The sequence below is a fragment of the Lasioglossum baleicum genome, chromosome 12 (genome assembly GCF_051020765.1).
Source record: "Lasioglossum baleicum chromosome 12, iyLasBale1, whole genome shotgun sequence".
Lineage (NCBI taxonomy): Eukaryota > Metazoa > Arthropoda > Insecta > Hymenoptera > Halictidae > Lasioglossum > Lasioglossum baleicum.
This window is the reverse complement of record NC_134940.1, coordinates 13,154,054-13,170,760: the sequence shown is the minus strand read 5'-3', so window position 1 is coordinate 13,170,760 and position 16,707 is coordinate 13,154,054. Positions and strand designations below refer to the sequence as shown.

General features: G+C 42.3%; 1 protein-coding gene across 5 annotated transcripts in view; it reads left to right on the top strand.

Moving 5' to 3' along the window:
• The window catches only part of LOC143214001 (protein kinase C, brain isozyme-like), a 68,589-nt gene that overhangs the window by 11,954 nt on the left and 39,928 nt on the right, over positions 1–16,707 (top strand). For 4 of the 5 annotated variants that reach the window (XM_076434458.1, XM_076434459.1, XM_076434460.1 and 1 more), the window contains exons 2-3: positions 14,353–14,384; positions 14,466–14,548. In XM_076434458.1, the coding sequence (XP_076290573.1) occupies positions 14,353–14,384; positions 14,466–14,548 (115 nt within the window). Of the gene's footprint in view, positions 1–14,352; positions 14,385–14,465; positions 14,549–16,707 lie in introns of those variants that run through there. The other variant, XM_076434462.1, reaches the window with a different exon arrangement.

The window sequence follows — 16,707 nt, the reverse complement described above, 5'->3', positions numbered from 1 at the left end:
GGTATTGTAAACAGGTTGGCTCCGCTGCGATTTTCATTGTGTAAACAATAATAATTCCGTTAACCCAGAGAATATTCAAATCTACGATCAGGAATTAATAAAACTACCAATGTTAGACTAGTGAAAAATTTTTACAAATTGGTCGCTCGCCGGTAAATCACGGATGGCAGCAGCTCGAGCGGGAACAGGCAGAAGCGTGTAAAACGCGATAAATTCCGCGAACGCTGAGCAGAGATGCTCGACGAAATAGAAACCGGTATAAATTAAAACGAAGCGTTATTCCAAAGCGGTCGGCGTCCGAATTCGAGCAGCAGCGGCGCGTCGGAACGAAGCGCTGCTTATTTAAACGAGCCGGAGGTTCTGTCAGAGAGAGAGAGAGAGAGAGAGAGAGAGAGAAAGAGAGATTAATATTCCCGGCTCGGCTGTTGTCGTGAGCTCTAATAGACATTAACGATATTATATTTAGCAGCGGCAGTGCAATTTTCCCGAACACACGTTTTCCGCGCGAATCGATCACGTTCGTCGTGCGAGAGGAGACTAGCGAGAATTGTTTTTCCTGCTCGCGTTGGTTGTCGTTGGTCGTACGTGATCGGGAATCGTGCGCGAGAACCGGTTTTCGTTGACTAATCGAATACGCAGTGGACAGCTTTATCGTTTGCCTCCGCGAGCGAAATAATGGAATTAGATTGACCCGGTGTAGAGTTACGAGGCCTCGACGACGACGACGACGGCGACGCGCGACAAAACGAGCCACGCGTTTCGATGCCGTAGAAAAACGCGTCCGATTGACCAGCAAACTCTCGCCACGACAGAGACTTCTGGACTTTTTTTTTTCGGGACGAGAGGACGACCCGAAGGATACCAGGAAACGAGGAAACGAGTCGATTGCCTAGGGAGAAGGGCTTGGCCCAGCCAACCCTCTCTACAAACACCCATCTACCAACGATTACTCAGAGGCCTTTGCCTTCGACGACGTTTGCACGATAGATTTATTATCGCGCCTTTATTGCTGATACGATACGCGCACTCTTCATCTAGCACGCTTCGCAGCTATTCCCATGCTACCGTTCACATCGGTGACAAACACTGCTTATCATTTTACCACGCTTATATTAGCTTGCCGAGTTGTCGTCGTTGTTGTTGTTGTATGCGTCAAATCTTGTAATCGAATTTTAAACCACTTCTCGATGAGCTAGAGACTTGAAACTTTAAACGTAGCTCAGAACTGGATATTAAAAAACAAATTTTTTTAAAAACTGTGCGTCTAGGAGAAAAAAATTTTAATATTAACCGTCACAACTCGTCGCGCGACACTCAGTAGTACGTCATCGCGTTCACCGATCCCCACTCCGCGCGTCAGCGCTCCCTACTCCACTACGCGTTCCCACTTCGACTCATCCCTACTCCACTGGCCCATTTCGCACCGAAGGAGCTCAGTCAGTGTGATGTTCCGTTCATTCAGTAAATTCAGTTCCATTTCGGACAATTTCGGACTCCATCAAGAGACGTCGTCTCTCGGAGTCATCCCCTCATTCTATCTCGCGTATTTTCATATCTTGCGTTTCTATATATCTTACTATTTCATACCAGTATTACTGTATCTTGCGTTCCATTTAAAAAAGACTAAAAAGTAGAAATTATAAAAATATATAAAAAAGAACTTTTTAAAAACCACGCTTATATTAAAATTCACTAAAAAGGAGAAAATAATGTTTTTAGACATTAGTGACTATAAATGAAAGCGTGGAGCGCTAAACTATATTGACGTAATCTTCGTGGACGCTCCACGCTTTTATTTTTAGTCACTAATGTCTAAAAAGATTATTTTCTCCTTTTTAGTGCATTTTAATATCTTTTCCCACCATTTACGATGAGCTTAAAATTCTGGCAAAAATATACGATATAGAATTAACTTGGCTCTGTTCTCTCCATTTCGATTCGTTCGAATGTCTTGCACGGGAGACGAGAAAACCGTTTATGTAGTTAGAGCTTCTTTGGACTGAACTCTGGACTACTTTGATTGTAGCATTTTATTTGTCGGAATAGAGAATAATAGAGAAACGCACCTGTGAAGTTAGGCTTTCGTTCGACCACGATGTACCGTTCTTCACCGCGTCTATTCAGTTCCAGTCTTTATCCTCGTTCATGATTAAAGTCGAAAGGTCCGTGAACATTGAAGTACATACACAACTACAAATTGAACGCATGCGCTGAACGATTCCGCGGAATGTCAGCGAATTTCGCGTAGGCCGTTCTCTTTGGAGCAAATTGATGAAACACGCGAGCGGTTGTGTTCTCGCATGATTACCAGCGGAAGAAATCTGATCGGTTCTCGAATGCATCGGGAGCACGGGGATCCCGAGGCAGCTAATAAGGGATGATGAAGCGTGAGAGCGAGCTGCGGTAAATTCGATGATTTATTAGGAAACGAAGATTATTGTGTGGAAGGGAAGCGTCGCGAGCGGTAGTTGGACTGTTCGGGATCCGCGGGATCTTTCCGGTCGGTTGGAAATTCATTTATACGGGCCGCGAGGCAGCCACTGGAAAAGACGACTCGAGGAAATGAAACGATCTCGACTCAGAGCGCAGCCTCATCCCTTTCCACTAGTTTCCACTCGACGCGAAACACCGGGCGCCGAGCGTTGCAGACGAGAGCACGCCAGAGGGACGAGCACTTTTAACACATCTCGGACCAGTTTATTACAAACTGTGCACTTCAGACTGCTTCTTCTTCCGGCGGAATATTTCTCTTCGAGCCAGCCTCGATTAAAAATCATTGTCCCGTTAAATCCCAATTGCCGGGCAATTAACGCCGCCGGAGGGCTAAACGCGAATCTAGACTTTTCCTAAATCGTCCTAAAGTGTTCGATTTGAGAATTTTCGATGTTCGAAAGGTTTGGATTAGGAAATACAGTAATGTCGCGATATTTTTCTGCGACCTTCTAGCCAGATTTATCCAGTGCCTACTCGAATTACAAAACTTCTTTATTTTTCATTATTTTCTTTTATGCGACTTCCACCAATATATTTGTTTCATTTTCCTGATTAAAATAAGACCAAACACGATATAATTTCAACTGTATTTAGTGGTTTAATCGACGATGAAAGTTTCGAATGCAACGAAAAACGCGACGGCGACTCTCCGAGTCTCTTTCTTTCCCATACGCTGTTCTTCGTTGTGTTTGGTGTCATTTTAATCAGAAAAATGCCAGAAATAAGTCGATGAAAGTCCTATAAAAAAATAATGAACAATAAAGAAGTTTTGTAGTTCGATTAGTAGTGGTTCACACCGATACGCTTCGGCCGCGCGATCCGTATTTACGTGTTGTCCTTTTCTACGTTCGGCTTCGATTATACTCCGGCGAAATCGGCGCGGTAGACGCAGTCATAAAAAGAATGTCTTTACACGACATGCCTTCGTGCAGACAACAGGTCGTTGGAAAAATATCGCGATTTTACTGTACTTTGGTAGCCTGCAGGTTTATTATACGTTATTATGATATTACCGATCAAAGTTAAATGGTGTCAGACTTTGCTGCATACCTTGTAACTTTATGCACTTTTGTGCATCGGTGCATCAGAAAACAGACCCCCTTTTTTGGATAGGAGACCTATGTTTTTGACTGTATCGATGCAATTTATTGTCCCCTACATAAAAGTATTAGTTATGCCCGGGACTTATTCCTTGGGAAGTTATCGTAACTAGAAAAGCAATTCTAATTAAAGAGCACGCTATAACAATGCGATATAACGATCCACAGTCGCAGCTTGCCAAAGCATCTAGGAAAAACTATATTTTTAATGTTACGATACGATTTTATTGGCCACCGCTCTGCACGATGGTTCTTCTGCGATATACAGGGTGGGAAAATAATTTTTCATACAAAGAAATATGCTCGGGTAGCATAGCGGGGGATGTAATAAATATTTTTCGCGTGGGTGGAAGCACGAAGATTTCACGAGGTCGACTCCGTTGTTTCAAATGGAACGCTGTATTTTCTAGTCACTGCACAGCAAGACATTCAGATTATTTTACGAGAGCTCAAGGTCTTCCAAGGTCGAATGTCGTAGTAAAATGACCTTCACCGTTGTCCTTCGAGCGTTAAATTATTGTTTTAACGACAGTTTGGTTTTGTTTATACAATATCTTCTAGTACCGGTTGAGGACACTAAGATTTTTACGACAGACGATCGAGTCAATTTCTGTGCTCGGACAGAAATGGCGCGAGATGCGAATAAAGGCACGGTCGGCGATTTTATAAGTCTGCGCACATCGGTTTTAGCGGCGGGACGTTGAGGCGTTAATGCGTTTCCACGTGTAACCACGGACAACCGATCCGTAAAACGCTCGCGACGTAAAACAGCGATTTGGAAACCTGTTATTGTGGACAAAATTATTTGAACGTTGTGTCAAGGTTTCAGCTTGTAGTATAGTAGGTCGTTAAATTCGTTTCGACACCGGCTAGAATATTATATGAAGTTACCAATTAAAAAATCGAGATGACCCCCATTATTTCTAAAAATATACAGCGTGAACATTATAAAGCGTTACACACACAGACGAATATCTCCAAAAATATTGATCATATGCAAAAATATTTCAGATGAAAGTTGTTCAGTAGCGAGGGGGATATCATGTGGTGGGACTTTTATTTTTCCCGGCGGACACTCCAAGGTGAGGTGAAGGTCAACTTTCTTTCTTTAAATGGAATGTCCTATTTTTTATACCATAGATCGACAGAGTATCAAATTCTGAGTATAAAAGTGTTGACCTTGATATGTGCTAAAACTAATAGTTAACGAGATATTATCCAAAGAAGAAAGAAAATTGTTTCGATAATGTCTCGTTAACTATTAGATGTAGGACATATGGAGGTCAATATATTTTTACTCAGAATTCGATAGTCAATCGATTCTTGATACAGAAAGTAGGTCTTTCCATTAAAAAAAATCAAGGTGACCTTCTCCTCACCTTGGAGTGTCCATCGGGAAAAATAAAAATCCCATGACATGATATCCCTCTCGGTACTGAATAACTTTTATCTCAAACATTTTTGCGTACGATAAATATTTTCGGAGATATTCGTAACGCTTTATAATGGTCACCCTGTATATGTACATATATTTTTTAATAATTTATATTGAAAGTGTGTGGGAAAGGCATTTTTCTGCCAGGTCATTGGAAATGCCTGAACAACTGTCCGACATTTCGTGTTCAAAATTAAAAATACCTTTACGTCGATTTATTTCCAAAAATGCCATGAATGTAACTGACACGAGATAAATGAGAACAGTTCCTGGATTTTCAAGCACTGAAGGGTTATCGATTGTATACAAAAATTGGTTGAAGATGTAAAACCTGAAAAATTAAATTCCGCCGTGGAAAAACGGGTTTGCAGCCGCTCTGTGCGCGGCGGTGAGCCTAACATGCTCGTCGACGTCGTTGATCCGTCGTCGGGTGATCGCGTCGCGACAATGTCCCGGAAACGGTAAGAGACGCTTGTAGAAGAACGATCGTTCCTCGGTGAAACAGCCTGGTAACAACGCGATCGTTATTTTTGAACGTGGTTGAAAATATTTTCGAGGCTCGCGAATTCGGAAGCTTGACGCCAGGCAGCCGCCAAACATGAACAGGTTTGGCGATCGTCGAGCCACTCCAGGATCAAGCGTTTCGAGCGTTCGCCGCCAGCTACTCGAAACGCTCTGTGATGATCCCTTAACCCTTTCGTCGGGCCTCAATATTTATAAGCTCGAAGAGGGCCGTGCATCCGTTAACAGTTTTCGTTTGATCGTTGCTTCGCAAGCTCTCTGGCCACGTTCCTCACTCATTCTCCCTTACTAATCACCGATCTGCGTTTCATTAGCGAGCGCTATGGTCTGCATCGCGTGCATCCAACGCCGGCGGATTATTATTACTCTGCTGGCCACCTTGCTGGTTAGAATTTATATCGAGAGCGACTGTCGACAACCGTCTCGAACTCTAGTGTTCGCAAAACTGGATTTTGTATGTGTTTATTGCGACACTTTTCACTTTAGCCTTCAACGTCGCCTCCGACAGAAAACCTTCAGGATTTTTCTTTGCTCTCAACACGTCATTTAAAAATTTGTAAAAAATGTACACAGTAGGGCGAAACCTGCACATATAATTCGCATTTTTGTTTATTCGAATATCTTGCATGGTAATCTAGAAATACCTTCGTGAAGTTAGGGGTTATCGATGTAATATTCTAGCCAAGTTTGGGGCCCTGCGCAAGCTCTCGCCGGAAAGATATTTTTGTACCCGTCAAAGAATGAACTAAAATTTTGAAAAAATATACAAAGCAGTGCGAAACCTGCGCATATAATTTGCATTTTAGTTCATTCGAATATCTTCCATGCTAATCGAGGAACAGAACGGAGAAGTTAGGAATCGCTAAGGTAGTATTCTATCCAGGTCGTTTGTGAAATCCACTACCAAAAACGGATTTTCCGCGGGTGCGAGAACTCGACTGTCCGGAAATATTTTATTCTGTTTCCGTCGCTGTTTTTTTTACTCGGCGTGCTGTTATTTATGTAACAAAGGGATTACGCGGGGCGAGTCGCAGCGCCGTGCCCCGTATAAATCGAATCGTATCGAGTCGAATCTTATTGGCGTTCTGTCGCTCGCTTCCGGGATTACCGGCAACCGGGACACGGATTCCACTAATCCCCGTCGTTCCTCAGAAATTCACGGGAATCCTGCTCGGCCGTCGAGGCCGTGTCCCTTCCCCTCCGAGCGCGTATGCGAATTGGTTCCCCGGCCTTTAAAAATACCCACATTTTCACGAATCGAGCCTGTTTCGTAATTCGGCCGTTCACGGGGCGCCACGCTTGCTAAAAAAGCCACGGGACCATTCCACGAAAGCGAAACGCGGTCTCTGTCCGTCTGGCCGACCGCCAATCACAGAAAACCGCCTGTTGAATTCGCCATCGAAATCAACCGCGAGCCCCCACCCCTTCCACCCTTTTCTCGATGATCGATCGATCCAGAACGGAGACACCCTCGACCGAACTTCCGCCGGAGCCGGAGTGTCCTCGCTTTCTTCACCGAGAGGAACTTTCGCGATCGAACAACTTTCCTCGGCGCTATCGCATCCTTTCTTCGAAACCGACCGCGAATCTTCGCTCCTCGAAACTTTCAACCAGCACACTAGTCGACTGGGAACCCATTTTTCGTAGTGAAAATTGAATTTTTCAAGTTTCATATTTTCAACACATTTTTGTATACACCAAGTCGACAACCCTCCGGAGCTTTGGATTCCAAAATATTAGCCATTTTGGTATTCAAAGTGGGATAAATTATTCTGAGAGCTCTTTGCAGAGCATGAAATAACAGGTTCGAATATTTTCATTTTATTTATAACAGTTACATGCGTGGCATTTTCTTTGAAAATAAATCGACGTAAAGGTATTTTAAATTTTGGGTTACAAAATGTCAGACAATCATTCTGGCAGAAAAAGTTTCGAACAAAAGTTCATCGGTACTCGCTTTTCTATTAACTTCAATGTAAAATATTAAAGAAAAAAAAATTGTTTAGAAAATATGGAGGTCATCTCGATTATTTTAAATATTTTTCATTTGTCAATATCTTGAATTAAACGAGTAAACATGCTTCGAATTGCGGCGTGTTCGGTCTCCCTTTAATCAGAAAAATGTGGCGAATAAGCCGGTGAAAGTTTCATTAAGAGATAATTGCGAACGCGAAAGTTCTGTCATTATTGTACCAGAGACTGATCCCAATCTCGCCCACTCGTTTCTGTAATAAGTGCATAAGGTCTTTGCGCGCCGATAATCTAATGTTACATCGATGCAGAAGATCGGATTGAACCGGGTGACCGAGTATCGGTGAATTTCAAGCATCTTCCTGTTCGTAGGTGGAAATTGGTCTCGCGAAATGCGTGGGCGGTCGGCCACGGCAACACGGAATCGCGCGAAACCGTTGTCAGAGTGTAGGCGGTGGTTAGACGAACGGTGGTTGGCCGTTCGCCAAAGTTCATCGTCGTTCTCTCTCTCTCTCACCGCTCTCGCGAATAATATCAATCATAACTATAATAACATTGTTATCGCGCGCGCACCGAGAAACATCAAAATTAGTCGGCAGCTATCTTCGATTTCGAGAAAACAAGCATTAACGAGCGTACCTCGTCCAAAAGATTTCGTACGATTCGTCTCGGAGTCAGTAGGTTAAAGATAAGTCGGTTAAAGATAGTTCTATATCTTCGAAAAACCGTGCGAAATTTGTTGTCGGTTTATTCGTCCGACATCGGGCGCGCTTGTATTTTATTAATTCCTTTTACGAGATGATTAAAACTTTTCTATCGTTAATGATATCTCGGAAGAAGTAGTCGAAGTCCGAGCAAAACGAAGAATTAATACATCATAAGGCACAGGAGAAACCTGAACTTCTTCCTTTAACAATATCTATAAATCATGAATAATATAGTTCCGTCATAAATGCATCAAATCCACAGTTTGCCGAGTCCACTCTATTCTCGAAAGTCGAGAAAATGAAAATAATAAAAGGAGCACGATATACTCGAATTGCAAGGAACGCGATCGCGAAGAATGCGTAACGTGTCTCTTTCCGACTCTTGTGTCTTGCGAGTACCTGAGAACACTTTGATCCTGTACGGAGTACGGAGAAATTAATTTGTATTCGATCTTTGTGTGATGCAATTGCTTGAGGAAATTCTGATCTTCAATGCAAAGAGAATAACACTGCAGTCTCCTCCAATTGTTTCAGTGAAATCTTAGTCTTGGAAATACTTCTAACTCCTTTAACGACTCTTACATCTTGCAACAGCTTCAGAAAAATTCAATCTTGAATGCGAGGAGAAACAAACGTCTAGTGGATCCGAATGTCTTGCAAGAGCTTCGGAAAATATTGATCCTGAATAGAGGAAGTATACCTGAATGTCTCTTTGCCCTCAGTGCCTTAAAATTGGTTCAGGAAATATTGATCCAGAATGGAATTGCTGAATTTCTATTCGACTCCTGAATCTTGCAACAGCTTCAGAAAAATTCAATCTTGAATGCGAGGAGAAACAAACGTCTACTGCATCCTAATGTCTTGCAAGAGCTTCGGAAAATATTGATCCTGAATAGAGGAAGTATACCCGAATTTCTCTGTGCCCTCAGTGCATTAAAACTGCTTCAGAAAATATTGACACTGAATGGAATTACGGAATTTCTATTCGACTCCTGAATCTCGCAAGAGCTTCAGAAAATTTTAATCCGGAATACACGATTAACTAGAGTCCAGTGTGTCGCGATGACTTTCGAAAATTGCGGGAGAAGATATCCAGAGGTTCAGTCCGATAATAATGTATAAACCGGGTGGTTTTTCGGCTCGAGGAAGATTTTGAGGGTCGCTTCGGCTGTGGAAGCTGGCAGGTCGAGTCACGGTCGGTCCGAGGGAAGTGGGTCGATGAAATGGAACGTATCGGGTCGGAGCACGATGCTGCAGCCAGCCGAGTTCGATACAGGGTGTATTCACGGGGCAGAAGCGGCTCTGGTGCTCCTATATTCTCTTCGTTGGCTCACGGAGCAGAACAGAACAGAATAGAGGAACAGAACGGAACAGAATAGAGCTGAGCGGTGCGGAGAGGACGCAGGATTTCTGTCGGAAGCGGGGCGAAGCGGATCGAAGAGGGTAGCTCTCTTTCTCTCTCTTAGTCTCTCTCGGTCGGTGTTCGACGAGGCTATCTTTGGGAATTTTTGCTGGTCCGTTGCCGCAAAGGGAGTCAGCGAGTAGAAAATCGATAGACACCGAGCGCATCCAATTAGGCGGGAACAAAAGGCTTTCGGTGGTTTCGCCGCCGCGTGTATCTATCTATATTCTATAATATGTGTATATTGTGGAGGATTGGCCGCGGAGAGGACCGGGAGCGACGCGCGTGCACCTCGGATCTTATCCCGCAATGAAATCCGTCCAGTCCCCCCAAGAAGCACGAAAATATCGTTTCGCGAAATTGGATTCAGCCCCGAGAGAAGCTCGCGAGATCCGCGCAACCGCGGCGTTGGCCGACCCGCGCGAAAATTACCCTCTATCCCCGGGCCGAAAATCGCGCCGTCAGGTTCCTGCACCAGTTCTGTCTACCACTGCACATTCTCTTCCACAGAGACGACGACGACGACGATCCCAAGTCAGTCGTACCCGTTCGCCACTGATCCACTTTTCTCTTTCCCTAACAAGCGTTGGAAAATTTTAAAAAATGCACAGAAGCCCGACATTTCCGCTTATTGTTTGCTTCTTGGTACGTTCGAATAGCTTTTGTAGTTATCGAGATAAATGCTCACTCAGAAATCATTTTTCTCCACCCTTTCCGAATGATATGAAATTTTGGAAAAAAATTCGAGGTATGGCTGGAGAGTTCCTCCGCAATTTGCTTTTTGTTTCATTTAAATAGCTTGTATAGTAATTGAGAGAAACGCTTATGAAGTTAGGGGTTGTCTAGACGGAATTCTACATAGACTTTGACCGCTTTCGAAAATCAGCTAAAAATCCAAAAATGTTGAGAAAAATATGCGAAATAGAAGTAACTCGCGCCTACAATTTGCAACTTACAATTAGTTTGCTCAAATATCTGGCACGGTGCCCGAGATAACCGCTCGTGAAGTTACCAGTTGCTCGAAACAGTATTTTCCATAAAAGTCATGAGAACTTCGGGCAGAGCTATAGTAATTCGCGATGTGCGCCGTCGCGTCTGTTCATCAGGACACTTTGAATTCACGAGAAGACGGTCTTTTGATTCGGCTACCTTTTGAGGTATATTTAAGCAGAGCTCCGGCGCGGTAGCGAGAATCTTCTGACGATCGTAAAACACGGTGATCCGTGGAAACTTCGGGGCTTTCGTGAAACGGGATATTTTTAGCGAACGTGCTCGCGCGCGCGCACACCCACACACCCACACTATTCACGATTTCTATGTCCAGCGAGGCTGGATTACGGGTTTCTTTTGGTTCCGGGCTTGTGTGTCGTCGATCGATCCTGTCCGCAACGGGCTCACCGGGAAATTGTGTTCGAGGCATGGCGAATTTTCATCACCCGCATCGCTCTGTATATTAAGTCGGGGTTCATATTGATTTCATCCTCCTTTTTTAATAATGTTCCTGTCGCTTCTGAAACTTTTATGAATAATACGCAAACGATGCAGCGCCGATCCTGATTTTTTTACGGGTCGATCAAAGGGTTCCTTTAGAGCCTGCAACATTTAATAACCTGATGCTCGACTCACTAATTCCCTCGAGAGTTAATCCGGTTTTCATAAGCCTTCCGTTGGTCTACAATTTCTCTTAGGCTCTGGATAGTGTGCTTAATCTGTTGTTTCTGCTGATGAACCTACGTTGATTAGGGTATATTTTCGCAGACGGGCATGCTCCTTCACGGGTCTTCAACTTTCCCTACCATTAATCTCTAAAGTTTAACTTCTGTGCGCCGATCGATCGTCTTTTAACCTCCTGCGTCCAAAGATCCCAAAATTTTTCTTCGACTCTATTCGGAATGAACCCATCCCAGCCATAGTAATTTTCTTTACGATTAAATTTAGTTTCCGTTAGTCTTAAAGCTTCTGCAGATGTCTCTAATTTTTCTTAGTCCTCAAAGTTCAGCTTGAGAACGCCCACGGACGATTTCTGAATCGTTTTCAAAGATCCCAAAATGTTTCTTCGACTCTGGTCATAGTGAGCAAGTTGCAATTCTTGAGATGAATCCATTCGAGCTGTAATAATTTTCTTTACGATGTTTGCAATATAGTCTTAAAGCTCCTGCATATAATCTCAGTTTGTTCCCAGAATCGAATTTATCTGGGACCCTATAATCCACGTTCAAGACGACAAGTCTTGATTGCGCGTAGAGACGACCATTTTTGAAGAAAGCTGTAGCAGAAGCTCGAAAGCAACAGGGAGATGGGGAGTTCGGTCCAGACCAAAATGGAACCGGGTGGTTCTCGCAAACCGTCGAAAGTTTCGAGCGCTTTAGCCTAGCCGGCGGCTAGCTCAAGCGAGAATTGCATTTTCAACGTCCAGGTCGGCTCTCGCGGTTTATAACCGGCGACGGTTCTACGCTGGACCCTCGATTAAGTCGGCTTCGACGAGCAGATCGATATTTCAAGGTTCCGCCGACCTGCAACGTAACGTTTGCCCTCCGAATACGAAAATACGATCGCGTAACTCTTTCCCTCCGAGCTTTCGTTCCGCCGCGAATCTCCTCGATCGTCTCCGAGAATGATTTATCCTGGGAACGAGCAGAAATCCCTCTGTGTATGGTTTCTGGTTGGTCGCGCATCGCGCGGGTCGGTAGAAGCGTGGAAAAACATTAGTTTCGAAATAAAACACTGTTTCGCAACTTGTAAAACACCATCGGAAAGTTATGACAGAAATTTAGTTAGTGCAGTTTAAAAAGCATTGCATATTTAAATTATTCCATATTCTAGATGTGTATTCTATAATATATAATATAATTCTATAATATAATTCTATAATATAATTTCCAAGCGAAATGAATTTGTGAACGATTAAGAGCTATGTTCCAATTTAGGAGCCGGACCGTATTAGGCTATTTTCACCGCACGTTCTTATTTGCGCGACGGGTGCAAACGGCAAGAAAAAGGTTTCCTGCCCCCTGCACAGAAACGATGCTGTGAATGAAAGAAGGGCGCAACGACAATGACAATCAGCGAAACGAGGCGAAGAAGAGGGGACGGTGGGAAAGTCAGGGAAACGCGACGAAACGCGAAGAAACGGCCAATGAAACGCAAGGTGCATCGACGAGGAGACGGGGGATGAAAAGCGTTGCCGCAAATCCGCGATTAGCCTACATTCCATCGAAGCTTCCGTCGAAACGTGCTCGATTACGTCGTTGCACAGGCTGCCACGTACCTGTGATCCACCCTCGAAAATTAGCTAAACCACTTTAAAGGCGTGGAAGGGCTCGGATAATGATTCGCAATCGCTTGTGTGTCGACCTAAAAAAAAAAACAATTTCCTGGAACTGGTTCTCCTTGCGAATGATTGTTTAAGCACGAAAACATAATCTCCGTTGAAAAGGGTAATTTTTCCTGAACATTTTTAAAATCCGCAGTCTACTGATCACACACACTTTAAATCGAAATAACTTTTTTTTATGAATGAACCAAACGACTTCAATTTCTCTGTAAGGCTAGAAGAATTAGTTTAGTAAGTGACGTCTAATAAATATGTTGTAAAATTGCGTTTGGTCGGAATTGTGAGAAAACAATAGTAAAAATTGATTTTTACGACTTGTATAGCTGGGCCAATAACGAAAATTTAAAAAGATGTGTTTTGTAATCTCGTATGATACGTTCTGAAAATTTCATTGAAATTGGTTAATTGGTTTACGAGTTATAAACGATCAAAAGTGGTAAAAATTGCAATTTTTCCAAATTTTCGGCCTTCTTACCGCTTTTGATCGTTTATAACTCGTAAACCAATGAACCAATTTGAATGAAATTTTCGGAGCGTATATTCTATAATTTATACGAGTTGAGGCCAAATACATCTTTTAAATTTTCGTTATCAGCCCAGCTGAAAAACAGTCGTAAAAATCAATTTTTACTATTGTTTTCTCACAATTCCGACCAAATGCATTTTTTATTTTTTCAACATATTTTTTAGACGTCATTTACTGAACTAATTCATCTAGCCTTACAGAGAAATCGAAGTCGTTTGGTCCATTCATAAAAAAGTTATTCTCATTTAAAGTGTGTGTTTTGCTCCTAACTGTATATTGGGTTGGAACGAACGTTCGTATCGTTTGTAAATTAAAATTGAAAGCTAACATTCAGATATTTATTCATAGATTTATTCAATACCATATTTTCCATTCTGTTCTATTACTTTTTGCCATCCTCGAGGTAACTTCTCGTGTTATTGAATAAACATATGAATAAAATACCTTAATTTTATCTTCGATTCTGAATTTGAAAACGCGCTACGAACTTTCCTTCCAACCCAATATTATTATAATCAACCCCTTGCCGTATCATCTCCTTTACAGTTACAGTGATTAAAACGTCTTTATCCTGAAAAATGTCGTAGGGGAGAAAAGAAAATTTATATTTTTATATGGCTACATTTATTTGAATGTTTAAATATTAATTTCAAGCGAATCAAATTTTATTTCAATTAAAATGAAAGTCGTAGCATTCATATATTAGTTAGACTTTGTTCAAAATCTTCATGACGAGTGTGGTTCGTTAAAACATATTCGTAACACATATTACCTACATGTTCACTACATGTCCCCAAAGTTTCATCATTTTTCGAATGTCCGTGTCACCACTGAACTTAACCAGCACAATCGTTTGTTTCAGGGGGTTCGGCAAGCAAGGGTACCAATGCCAAGGTAAGCTTTACCTCCACATCCTTCCCGGACATCCGTAAAGCATTGCAGACATAAGGTATGCCGATGATGCTCGTGTTTCAGTCTGCAGCTTCGTGGTGCACAAGCGATGTCACGAATACGTGACGTTCACGTGTCCCGGGGCGGACAAGGGAGCTGATTCGGATGTAAGTGTCGACGTACAAGTCCGTGTCTATATGAAAGTCCGCGACTTGTTTTGTTTCGGTTTATACTACTCGTTTCTCGGCGCAGTTGATACGCGCCCGCGCGCGCGCTCGCCTTTCCTCGTCTTCGTCGCAGCCGTGGATCCATCGTTCTCTTCGTTTATACGTTCCACACCGGAAGCGTACAGTCCCGGGAAACCACAGATCGAAATCATAGAAATACAAGGACGAATGATTCAAAAGATCCTGGGCTGGAGAGGACTGGGAAAGGATCACCCGGGGCTGAGAGCTATATATTTATTCCACGTTTTCTCGCACCGCGCACGATTGGCCTAAGCGTTCTCTGCGCTTCGTTTAACCACGCTTGTGACACGGAATAATTTTCGCGGATACCGAGCCGAACCGATTATTCCGCGAAATCGCTGGAACCGCCGCAAAACGTTCGCGACTCTCCTCGAGATCCCCGCGAGGAAATCAGTTGTCGAATTCGATTCGGAACACGAGGATCCGTCTCGGGTCGCGAACGTTTCGTCGACCGCGCGGAGAAACCGGGTTTTCAGTTTACTTTCGGGGATTCTGACTAAAAACGATCAATGTCCTAGCGTCTTCCCCGGCCCCTCGATGCTGATCCCCTCGTGCTTCTGTGCTTCGAAGATGACTCTCTCTCTCACTCTCTCTCTCTTTCTTTTTCTCTCTCTTTCTTTCTCTCTCTCTCTTTCTCTGACTCTCACTTTTGACACCCACGAACGTTCCTTATCCGATTCGATCTCTCGACGATCTCACCGATTCTTCTTTCACCGATCTCGCGACTTTAATCCGGCGATTTTACGCTTCGGATCTACGAGGCGACGATCTTAATCCCCGAGTCCTCAGAAATTCGCTAAGACGATTTTCACGTGAACCAATGGTCTAGCAGATGCATGATGTTTCAGCTGATTCCAATAGTTTCAATCCCAATAGAGCGAAGAACTCGCAGATGCAGAAAATATGAAATAATTTCCATTTAATTTATGTGAATACACACGAACTTAAATACAACACAATCTTTTCGGAGGCGACGCAAAATTGAAAATTTTCGACGCTGGAAATTACGAAATCCTTCAATTTTTCTACATGCTTTCACATATTAATGTATCTTCTCTTCCCACATACTGATTTCCAAGTTCACTATATTCCAATGAAATCACATAATCAGCAACATCTGTCATTTGGAAAATTTTCAATTTTGCGCCGCCTCCGAAAAGATTATATTGTATTTTAAGTTCTTGTGTATTCACGTAAATTAAATGCAAATTATTTCATACTTTTTAGTGCATTCTTTTAGTGCGTTTTTTCGAAGTCGGTTTAATAGTTTTTTTTATAAAATTTTTTTATTTTACACTTTTTAGTGGATCGAGCAGAGTTTGTAGAACACCGTAGGATGGTTTTTCGGTCTTATTGGTTATTTGCAATAAAAATCGCAAAGAATGAAAAAATGCAAAATTTGTTTTCACGGTACCACTCCGGGGACATAGTCTACAAGGTGCAAAAGGTTTCGTTCCGATTGGTCCATCCATCTCGGCGTAATCGGTGAACATACATAGAAAAAAAGCACATACAGATCGAATTGAGTAACCTTCTCCTTTTTCGAAGTCGGTTAAAGATGAGCAGGTACCATTTGGTACAGAAGGACAATTTAGGATAATTAAATTGATTGAAGAATACCGCCGTACTACTTTCAATTTCTGCAGATTATTATTAACGCGTCGAATACCACGGTGGTCATCGAGGTTAACTAGACTAACGGATGCTAGTACAGAGTTGTGTTGAATTACAATTGAATTATTTCACGAATTATAATATTACTAGACTGCGGATCTTTATTCATTTAATAGGAAAATTGAGTAGATCGAATTCAAAATTGTCGAAAAATTTTAAAAACTGAAGATATCAATATATGATATCTCCTCTATTAAAATTTATTAAGGGAAGAAATAAAATTAAATTCGGTTTCTATTTCTTGCAATCGATGTAGACAATTTTTACAATTATTAATACAATTTTTAATAATTACAAAGTAATTCAAATACACTGTATTCAATTATTTCGTAATTCAAAATTCAGTCGCTTCATTCACTTAAATTATGATGTGATTTGTAATTCTGATTTCTTATTCAATTAAA